Genomic DNA, 11,963 nt, shown 5'->3' with positions numbered 1-11,963 from the left:
TTGTGTTAGATGTTTCCAATCTTTAAATCCATCCCGTGTAAATTTTGCTTCACTTTGCTCAAGGAAGTGCATGGGGGTTTACAGAAAACTGCATCGCTGGCTGTGCTGTTTTCCAGACCACTGAATCTCATACCATCGTGAAGATAAACATTGTGGTTCACCTAATATTGTAATAATTGGAAATTGTTGCAGTTTTGGCTGCATGGGTGGCTTGTCAAGATCAGACAGGTCTGGTGGTGGAGTTCCAGAATCATTTGACATCGACACTTTTGGTTCATTAGCAGACGCCCCATGTTAAATTGATGGCGACGCCCACCCAGGCTCATTAGCAGGAGATTGAGGTTCATTTGCAACCACAGGTGGTCTGGTTTCCTTGCTAGAATTGGTTTCTTGCTGCAGTACAATTGGTATCCAATTTAGGCTTTTTAAAGTATTGACTAATTGGTATTTGCTTCGCCATTTTAAAATTAAACTCAAACGTGCAGTTGTTACTATTACGTCTGTATGTTGTAAAGCATTGTGGGCGGGAGTAACTGAAACTGATGAATCATATTTAACTTTTCTTTTTGACAAGCGTATTTGACAAATTGACAACGGAAACTTGCATTTAATCATTTTTTTTATATAAATAAGATGGTCATTATTATTATTATTATTGTTAATTAAATTCAAAGCCACAATTCAAAGTGGGTCTTTATCTGCAAAAGCTTTGCCACTGGTGCCCTGTATTCAAATGTACTGGGGATTTATCATTAACACTAATTGTTACAATGCACTTAGTGTCTGCACGTTTTTACATTGTACTAATATTTTAAACAAACCTGTCTATAGTTACCTATTAAACTCAACCTACACTTAATCTTACACCTTAACCGGGGCCATGACATGGATTTTCTTATATGTTCCTTGAGGTTTATTTATAATGTTAATAAAGTTTTTTGCACAATAAATAAATAAATATGTGGGAAATGATTATTTTCTTGAAGACGTGGCCACAGTTCTTCTGGATTGAGTCTGTCTCAGTTTGTTCTTTTTCTTCATGTCACTTCAGACAGACTGATGATGATCAGATCAGATCTCTGTGTGCAGCACTGGCAAACAAAAATCTCACTGGATTATTACAATTAATGGCAAAATTAATGTTTGGAAATGTAAACTGATATTTCCTACTGACACACAACAGCAAAAGATAGAAATAACTGACTTAAAACCATTTTTTAGCTGGTGAAATACTAGTGTTCTAATAATTTTGGCCACCACTGTATATATATATATATATAAAAAAGAAGTTTCCTTGTAAATGGTTTGTACATCGTTGCTATTTATTGTTGCACAGTGTATTGACAGCACATTACAGAGAAAGCAATTCAGAAATGACATATACCTCTAGTACAGAGCATAAAAAGGCCACAAACTTATACAAAATCAATAATGATCAAAAGGATGTCTTCTACAACTAGATTTAAACAAATATCAGGAGTGACATTGAATTATATGATAATAAATCATGGCACACATTTTGAATGGAATTCTATGTAGCTGTATTTTTATCTGTATGGGCCATCAGAGTGACTCGGTAAACGTCAGTCTCATCTCCTCTGACGGTCAGCAGAGCACACGCTTGCACCACTGAGTTTGGCTGGAAGACAAAACAAACACACACTTCTGACTGACACGGAGTGTGAATAAGGTGAGGTGAAACTTGCAAACTACACCAGGATTATTGGAACACACAAAGCATTTTCAGTTCTGTGAATAAGACAAATTTTATTACCAGATTACTCTTGATTAATTAATCAATTTGAAACAACATCAGTCTTCACAGTAATAAAAAAGTGAACAGTTCTTCAGAAAGTTCAAGTATGGCACAAATAACAGAGAAAGAGAAAAACAGGCTAAGATTAAAACATGATTGTACAACTGCCCAGTAGGTGGTGATATGCAAATATAAATCGCCATTACACAAAAGAAGATGTATAAAAGAGGCAACATGCACTCTGTGGCTGACTCCTATAACATAAGGCCCCGATCCATCAGGAGGCCGCTTGGGCCCATATCAGGCAAATCAGATACTACGAGATGTTGTGGGGAAAGAGCCTATACACAACCACAACTTGAGATACAGTATGAGAGGTATAAAATTGTTTCTTGCCTCTGCATGCGAAGGGTACCCAGCATGAAACATGTTTTCATTCTGCAGTTCAAAGCCCTTGCTGCTTGGAGTGAACCAGAAGTGTACTGTCGTATGAGGCGAACAAACAGTCAGGAACAGGCAACCTGAGCCAAAGGCTAAGCAGCTTTGACTACAGGTCAATGTGCCTGTGTGGATGCTGGCCCAGAATCTCTTCCCAACTGAGGGAGAGAGCATTAAATGAACTACCACCTATCTCATTCAGATAAAAAAAAACACACTGGGCTTGACATAGCTCATCATGAGCGTATTTGACCAGCGAAACATGGTTAATAGAGAGAGATACAGAGGGAAAATACCTTCTCTTCAATCTCTCAAGCTTTGAACTTGACATTGTTGTGTGGTGGGTTTCAGAAAATTGCCACACCTGGGGGAAGTCCCCATAGTGTCAACTACTGACGCAGCATTGACTGAACCTATGAAAGGGATTGACACTGCTGTGTTCTTTGACTATATAGGCCCAACCGAATCTGCAGACTTTTCTGGAGAATCAGGAGAGTCAATTTTTCAGAACAAATTTAAACATGGTAAAATAACAGGCAAGCATTTCCTTGCTGCAGAGTTCTGTGGTTGCAGATTCTGTGTGGGCCTGTTTAAGAAAGCTTTGTGATATTCCATGGCCTAAATACTAAGTTAAAGGGATAGTTCACCCAAAAATGATAATTCTGTCATTAATTATTCACCCTCATGTCAATCCAAACCTGTAAGACCTTCGTTCATCTTCGAAACACAAATTAAGATATTTTTGATGGAATCTGAGACCTCTCTGACCCTCCCATAGACAGCAACACAACTGAAAAACAATTCTTCTCGCCCGAGTTACGTCTTCTGCCATTTTGGAGAGTACCCAAGAGCGTAATCTACGTAATCAGCGTTGTCTACGTTCGGGGGGGTTTGGGTGGGAGTGCATGAACGTAATAAACGGTTTTTACGCTGAGGGTAAAGCATGCATATACGTTGCAGTATTCTTCAAAATGGCAGAAGATGTAACTAAGGGGGAACTGTAGTTGAGCCACTGATGTCACATGGACAGTTTTACCCATGTCCTTACTACGTTTCTGGACCTGGGAACATTTCAGTTGCGTTGCTGTCTATGGGAGGGTCAGACAGCTCTCAGATTCCATCAAAAATATCTGAATTTGTGTTCCGAAGATGAACGAAGGTCTTACGGGTTTGAAACCACATGAGGGTGAGTAATTAATGACAGAATTTTCCTTTTTGGGGTGAACTAACCATTTAAACTAAGATTTCAGTACTCACCGCGAGACCACTAGGTGGCATCCAGGAGATGGTGATGGGACATCTATGTCCTGCCTCCACACTTCCTTGCATTGGTGCCACTTTGAAGCCCTGCTGCTCAACAGGTGAGATATTCTCCCAGGTAAACTCAACCGTCTGATAACAGAGAGCAGAAGAGGGGATCAAACTCCTGATCTGTTTTCAATCATCTCAGCATGAACCGGTTCAAATTATACTGAAACATGGCTTCAGATGATACTGTGCTGAACTGTTTACTTACTTTTTTTGTGGTTGGTTTTGTGCTGTAGACACATCCGACGTGAAGTCTGCGTGTGGCTACGATTGCTCTGCCCTCTTGATATTCACTCCTGAGTGTCAGCAGCAAACGCTTGCTATCTACATATGTGCAAGTTTGTGACAGAATGACAAAGACACTGAAATCAAGGATAACAATCAGCTCAATAAATAAATAAATAAAATAAAAATACATATATAAAATAATAATACATTGCTCTGTTAAAATTCTAATTCAACAAGTGCTGTGAGTTTGGGCAGGACTACCTGAATGTCTAACCAAGGGCAAAAGGCATGGGTGTTTAAGAAATCTCTTTAAAAAGATTGCTGCCTAGTGGTGCAGAAATTAGTCTCAGCCTGACATATGAACAGCATGCGCAGGTTTATAATCACTCTCGCAATCATTATTATTGTGTTATCGATCATTTCAGATAAACTTGACCCAGACAGTACACAAAAACAAACTTTTTTCCTAAGTGAGCTAAAATAAGTTGCAATGTGAACCAGACTTTGTGCCATTATTCAGACGTCTGACAACATGACACCAAGCATAACAGTTGGAAGTACACACATCACCATATGGTTTTATAAGTTAAACATATTAAATGTAGTTTGATGGGTTGCAGAAGAAAATTGAACCTTAGCATGACTATGCTTAAAAAAAAAGGAGTACCTTCATGTTTCATGAGTCCTGATGTGTATATATGAGATGGGATGAGTGATTCAGAACAGACGTCTACTGGATCCCCACCACAGACAAACATATTGTGTCGACATGAAGAACCCCGGAGCTCCAGCGCACACACCGTTTGCTATCAGTACATTCACAAAAAAAAAAACTCATTTATGCTGCGAAAACATTGGTAAAACATCAGAACTGCTGTGTATGAAACACGCTATGTAACTGAACAGACTTTAAAGCTATGTGTACACTAATCTAGATACATTTGAAAAAGGATTTTTCTCTACATTTTTGCCGTTCGTCCACACTGAGGCAATGTTTGGTCCTGTGGAAACTTTTTGAAGTGGATCAATTTGAAAATGCTGTTTTTGTGTTATGGTGTGGAATGTGAAAATGATGAAGCATGTTAATAAAGGGTTAGTTCACCCCAAAATGAAAATTAGGCTGTGTTTTACTCACCCCCGAGACATCCTAGGTGTATATGACTTTCTTCTTTCAGACGAATCCAGTCGGAGTTATATAAAAAATTGTCTTTGATCTTTCAAGCTCTATCGTTGTACTCAGCGGGTGTTGCATTCCTTCTGTTCAAAAGACGTGAAATAAAAAGCACCCTTCCACAAAAAAAAGGGTCACACAGCTCCGGGGGGTGAACAAAGGCCTCCTGTAGCGAATCGATGCGTTTTTGTAAGAAAAATATCCATATTCAAAACGTAATAATCACTTTAATATAGCTTGCGCCAGCAGTTGTACACAGAAGCAGCTCTGGGAGGATGACGTATGAGGTCAGCGCTGCGCATGCGCCGGTGAGTCTCGTGAAAACCAACGTTTGTTTACAGGATCAAAGGAAGCAAAGTTTCCTTACTTTAGCAAAGGAAAACCAGTCTCCTCTTGGCTTATATCGAAATCCTCCGACATTCTTCTTTACAAATCCTCGTTTTGTACTTCTAATTAGTGACCGTTGTTTTGTTTTGATCTCTCCGCGTGCGTCACTTCTGAGCGGCGCATGCACAACGCTGACCTCATACGCCATTCCCCCGGAACTGCTTCTGCTTACAACAGTGAGCGCAAGCTAGATTCAAGTGATTATTACGTTTTGAATATGGATATTTTTCTTACAAAAACGCATCGATTCGCTACAGGAGGCCTTTGTTCACCCCCCGGAGCCGTGTGAGACACTTTTTTTTGTGGAAGGGTGCTTTTTATTTCACGTCTTTTGAACAGAAGGAATGCAACACCCGCTGAGTACAACGATAGAGCTTGAAAGATCAAAGACAATTTTTAATATAACTCCGACTGGATTTGTCTGAAAGAAGAAAGTCATATACACCTAGGATGCATGGGGGGTGAGTAAAACACAGCCTAATTTTCATTTTGAGGTGAACTAACCCTTTAAGTCATGTAAAGCATATTACACTGATAGATCTGTTTATGTCCCTGTTATGTGCTAATCACTTCCACGGTGTTGCTAGAGATATGTTACTTTGTATAATCTTCATATCACATTCCTGCAAAGATGACAGAAAATTTACTTGGAATTGCTGTCCTGGGGCAAAACAGTGTTTTAGATCACACATGAAATGATGATTGAGTGAACGCACCACCCTAGTGAAAAATAAATATACTAAAATGTATTTGAAATACATTCATTTCATGCTAAGTATATAAAAAATACATCTACATATTTATGTACTTAAAAAATTGTAAAAAAATTGTAAAAAAATAAAAAAAATAAAAAATATTACCCTGTAATTATACTTTTAGTATACTAAACTGCAATACTTAAAGTCTGCTAAATGGGAACAACTAATTTTGTACCTAATGCTCTTTAATTGTGCAGAAGTCCAACTAAAGATATACTGAAGTATATTTTAATGTGCTAAAGTGGAGCTATTGCAAGTATACTTCAGGTACTTTTTAAATATCTTGCATTTAAAGACCTTTATTATTCAAAGATCACACAATCCTCAACCAATAGTGACATTAAAACACATTTTAGGCTTAATATCAAGAAATGTGCATTGTGCACAAGTAGTACTCCAAATAAAGTAAATTATAATTTTTATATCAGTAAGTCTTGAGCAATATGTCAGTAAATATGTTAATAGATTTTAACTATACTTAGTATGAAAATATATTAAATATAATGTTTTTTAAATATATTACTTTTTACTAGGGCAGTAAGTGTTGAGATATTTTGCTAATAAAATGATCGTGACAGAAGAATAGCTTGAGAATTTTATTACGTCTGGTCTCTCTGCATCATCTCAGTGAGCTTTTATTACGTTTTACGCATAAGCAGTAAGAGAGAGCTTTTTGAAATGAAAACACTGTTTTCAAATGTATCCAGATTAATGTAGACATAGCCTAAGAATCATATTTCATAATTATATTGTTAACAGGTGGAGAAATGAATACCCACCACTAGCCAAATGTGCATGCAATTTTGCCCAGTGAGACATGTTGTTATTTAGTAACATATTTAGTAACATTTTTTGCTGTTTATTTTAATTATTTTAATCTATATATTTACATTTAATCACTTAGCAGGCACTTTTTTCAAAGTGTTTTACAAATGAGTGTAAAAGTAGCTATCAAAACTACAAAACAGCAGCAATATATAAGTATTGTGACAAGTCCCGGTTAATCTAATGCAGCACATGTAACAAGTTTTTTTCTTTTTTTTTTTTAAATAATAAATAAACAGAATAAAAAGTAGATAAAAGAGATAGAACAGATAGAGCAGGCGTTAAAGGGTCAAGTTCTTTTTTTAAATAAATAAATAGAAAACAAGTAGATAAAGTAGAAATAGAATAGAGAGTTCTAGTGTTAGAGGGTCAATATTATACAATCAGTAGCCTACACATATATACTGTATATATACACATATATACCGGTATATATATACACGCATATATATACACACATATATATATATATATATATATTACTGTTATTACACTTGTATACAAAACTTCGTATTATGCTTGTTATAGAGTGCGTGACGTCACGTGCACTACCGCCGGTGGCAGTAGACAGTAGGCAGTGATGCGGTTGTCACAGCGACCGTCACAGCCCTAGTCTTAAATGCAGAGTGTTTTGCAGTGTTTGAAGCGTTGAAGTGACTTAACCAGTTACATCTGAACTTTAACTCTTTTTCACCTCATTGTTCGCTCTTTTATACTTTTCATCCTATCTCTCTTCTCTTCTCCTCCCATTGAAAAGAACGTTGGCAAACGCAAACTTAATAAACTTTGCGGTACATGACCATAGTTGGTTTTTAATCATGTTTATTTAAGGTTCTCCCTTCGGCTTGTTTACTCTATCAGGTTTAACGCTGTTGATTTCTATTAGCAATTAATCCTGGTTCTTGATCTCATTACTTTAATAATACTTATTGATTAATTCAATTATAACTGCTCTTATCGATTTTGATGACATGAGGGAATATTGATCATTTTCTATCATCTTGATTTGGAACTTTAATTTAATTTCATAATTAATTACGGTCTCTGCCTGCACATCATAATAATACTCATTAAGTAATTTGGTAACACTTTATTTCGATAGTCCACTTTAGACATTCTATTAACAGTAAGTAACTTTGCAGCTACATGTCAACTAGCAGTTAGTAGAGTATTAGTAGACTGTCTGCTTAATATCTTCTAACACTTTCTTTGTCAACTTATTCTACTAACCCTAAACCTACCCTCAGTCTACTCTGAGAGTTAGTAGACATGTAGTTGCAAATTAATGAGAATTAGTTGACATGTAGTTACAAAGTTACTTATAGTTAATAGAATGTCTAAAGTGGACTATTGAAATAAAGTGTAACCAAAATGTATAATAAATGATATATATTCACTGAACAAAACAGGCCACAGGCAAAAAAAAAAAAAAGTGAATCTTGACTGCGAGCTGTATTCATGTGTCGATGAACGTGTCTAACTTTGTTCATGAGTTGCACTGTGAGAACATCTCTGTAACGGAGACTCTCATGATCGGGATGGAAGGTCACAGTGATGTCAAGCGCTCCTGCAGAAGTAATAGCTCCTCCTGACGGTGACACACAGAACACACTCATCCCACTGTAGTTCTGAGGACCTGAGAGGGTGGATGGATGATGATATTAATTGATGATTTCATACATTTAGGCAGAAAGGTCATGTATATGCCAGTAAATAAGCATGTTCTGGTCATGTTAAGGTTGCTAGGAGTTCATCATTTAGGCATTGAGCCTCATGTTGTTCCAGTCTGAATAGGCGCCAGTACGAATTATACTCTGCTATGGCTGAGGGAAAGGTTTGTCAGCAAAGAAAATCTTACAAAGTTAGTTCCTCACACAAAAGTATTATATGACTTCAGAAGACATGTATTAAAGCAGTGGTTCCCAACCACACAAGAAACCAGGAACATGGTTGAGAAGCACTGTAATATAGGGCATGAGTCGTTTTTTTACAGCCCTAATCATTTGCTTTAATTAAAGGGGTCATATGATGCTTTTTTATAGATCATTATTTGGTGTATTTGGTGTAACAGAAATGTTGACATGCTTTAATGTTCAAAAAACACATTATTTTTCAAATACTGTACATTATTGTAGGTCCTCTATGCCCCGCCTCTCTCAAACACGTCGTTTTCTACAAAGTCCCTCCTTCCGACAAGCGCAGTCTGCTCTGATTGGCCAGCTGACCCAGTGCATTGTGATTGGCCAAACACCGCAAGCACTCATCGGAAATGTAACACCCCTTACCATAATCGCCAGCTTCATCTTTCAAAATAAATGTAAAGACAGAGCCAGAAAGGGGAACAGAGTCGCGTGACAAACACAGTGATGAAGCTGGTATGTGTATGCAGTACACAAGCCACGGTTAAGACAGCTGACTCCACTGTGAGTGACCCTGTCTCTCTCTCTCTCTCACACACACACACACACACACACACACACAACGCGTTACTCAGCGCTGCGCAAAACTCCGCATTTGAACAGTCAATAGCAAATACTTAAACTAATAACAAAACAGTAGCTGATTCAGAAGCGCCAGATTGTCATAGCAAAGTCAGAATTACCTCCTCTCCTAAGTTCACGAAACGGTCGTCCATAAAATGCATTGCTGTTCTGTTGTAAGTAATCTTAAAGATTCCTAAATGCATCTACTTTCGGAAGGCCAAATAAAGTGCTTTTGCTTTCGCCTAGAAACACACAGCGTCTCCCTGACATGCTGCTTCAACACTAACTGCGGTTACTGAAACCACGCCTTCTTTCTTTGCGTGCACATTTGGGCCGCATTATGCAAATATTTCCACATAGTGAGGTAGATATGTGGGGGCATGTTAGAACGAGCCGTTTTAGGGGGGCGTGGCAGAGTCTTAACTTTGATAAAGAATATCTCTTTGGTTTTGAGACTTTAGTCTTTGCAACTTCAGGGATCTTATCTATGCACAATCAGCTTGTAACACTCCAAAGAGAAAGGAAAACTTGAAATCGCACCATATGACCCCTTTAATAAAATAGCTGCACTCGGTTTTACTTTCACCTTATTACGCACACACACAATTTCTCTCGCTCGTCCAGTAGGTGGCGGTAATGCGCCGTCAGGTGATTTTGCCAGCCTCTATCATTAACAACACGAAGAAGCGAGAGAGTGAAGCCAGCGGCCGTGAACATGGCGGATAACAGGGAGAAAGGTTTACAAGACTACAGAAAGAAATTACTGGAGCATAAAGAGATTGACGGACGCCTCAAAGAGTGTAAGAGTGGTGAATTTCTATGCACGCCAGGCTGATATTGAGCAGTTTGGCAGCTTCTCCGGCTGTTGTTTGCTTTATTTCGGCTGTCTGTGCTGTAAGTCGCTTTGTCATGCAGTGCTGAAATCAAGTAGCCGCTAATGGTAACAGCAAATGTTAACAACGGGCCCCTATTAAATTACTAAATAAAGGCACACAGCATGCTTCTAAGTGTTCTAGCTGTATTTAATGACATATACAATTAAAAACAGTCATTTCCCAATTATGCTCCATGAGGAAACACTCGCAATGAACCTTTAGCATCTCTGATACATGAAGCAGATGGAACCTTTACCAAGTTTATACATGTAAATAAACACTTTATCGCTTCATATTGTCCTGAAACCTCTGTTGCAGTGAGAGAGCAGCTGAAGGAGCTCACTAAACAGTATGAGAAGTCTGAGAATGATCTGAAAGCTTTACAGAGTGTGGGACAGGTACGATCTCAGCAAAATACTCTCTAGTGTTTTATTATGTCCGCAATAAATGAGCTAGATATCTGTATTTCTTATGGTCTGATCGTTTCATTGTTTTTTTAGATTGTCGGTGAGGTGCTGAAGCAACTGACAGAGGAGAAATGTAAGTCCAGATCAACTTTATTCTGGTGTATTTGATAGTCTAGTCTGATGCTGCTTTGTTCCTAAAGTTCTTCTTCTTTTGTAGTTATTGTCAAAGCAACTAATGGCCCACGTTATGTGGTTGGATGTCGCAGACAGGTGAGCATATCGATTGTACTTTATAGCTAATTAATATTTTTGTGTGACTGCCAAGCCATTTGTCTTACCTGGCCTTGTGTTGTTATTTCAGCTGGATAAAACCAAGCTTAAACCAGGAACTAGAGTGGCTCTGGACATGACGACTCTCACGATCATGAGGTAAGTGCTAAGAAGTTCATTCTCATCAAGCATGTTTAGCTCTGCTTGTGCTCTTGCCTGACAGTCTAGGTATGTTTGCATATCTGAAATTGCCTTTAATATTCAGTTGGTATGTTTTACGAGAACCTCTTTTCTTTTAAAGGTATTTGCCTCGTGAAGTGGATCCTCTAGTGTACAACATGTCTCATGAAGATCCTGGCAGCGTTTCTTACTCTGAGATCGGTGGATTGGCTGAGCAGATCCGTGAGCTGAGAGAGGTCAGAAAGACAATAGCGTAATATATCATTATCAGCTGATGTAATACACTGTTGTTCAAAAGTTTGGAATAATTAATGCTCACCAAGGATGCATTTATTTGATTAAAATACAGGGAAAACCGTAATAATGTTAAATATTATTATGATTTAAAATGACTGTTGTCTATTTTAATACATTGTAAAATGTCATTCATTTATGCGATGCAAAGCTGAATTTTCAGCATCATTACTTCAGTCTTCAGTGTCACATGATCCTTTAGAAATCATTGTAATGTGCTGATCCGGTGCTCAAGAAACATTTATTATTAATGTTGAAAACGTTGTTGTCTAATGTTTTTAATTACATTGTGATACATGATATTTTGAATATTATATTAATATATATATATACATGTTCAGATTCTTTAAGGAATAGAAGTTCAAAAGAACCGCAATTACGTGAAAAAAATCTGATTTTTAAAAAATACATATGAAAGGCTTTACTGTCATATTAGATAAATTCAGTGTCTTTGCAGAACAAGTTTTCATTTCTTTCATAACGAGGCGTTTTAGGTAGGCGTGGTTGACTCTTAACTTTTATAAAGAATATCTCTTTGGATTTGAGACTTTAGTCTTTGCAACTTTACAGATCTTCTTTATGC

At 37.6% G+C, this 11,963-nt stretch overlaps 1 protein-coding gene across 1 annotated transcript in view; it reads right to left on the bottom strand.

Annotated features, from left to right (window-relative positions):
- Nucleotides 1-1,419: 1,419 nt before the first annotated feature.
- The window catches only part of cfap74 (cilia and flagella associated protein 74), a 110,059-nt gene continuing 99,515 nt past the window's right edge, over nt 1,420-11,963 (bottom strand). The window contains exons 33-37 of the mRNA XM_016516832.1: nt 8,353-8,507; nt 4,398-4,536; nt 3,711-3,826; nt 3,452-3,586; nt 1,420-1,639 (exon numbers count right to left, since the gene is read on the bottom strand). Of these exons, the coding sequence (XP_016372318.1) occupies nt 1,532-1,639; nt 3,452-3,586; nt 3,711-3,826; nt 4,398-4,536; nt 8,353-8,507 (653 nt within the window). The 3' untranslated portion in view covers nt 1,420-1,531. The remainder of the gene's footprint in view (nt 1,640-3,451; nt 3,587-3,710; nt 3,827-4,397; nt 4,537-8,352; nt 8,508-11,963) is intronic.

The sequence above is a fragment of the Sinocyclocheilus rhinocerous genome, unplaced genomic scaffold, assembly GCF_001515625.1.
Source record: "Sinocyclocheilus rhinocerous isolate Xijiao unplaced genomic scaffold, SAMN03320098_v1.1 scaffold958, whole genome shotgun sequence".
Classification (NCBI taxonomy): Eukaryota; Metazoa; Chordata; class Actinopteri; order Cypriniformes; family Cyprinidae; genus Sinocyclocheilus; species Sinocyclocheilus rhinocerous.
This window is presented reverse-complemented; position numbering and strand designations above follow the sequence as displayed.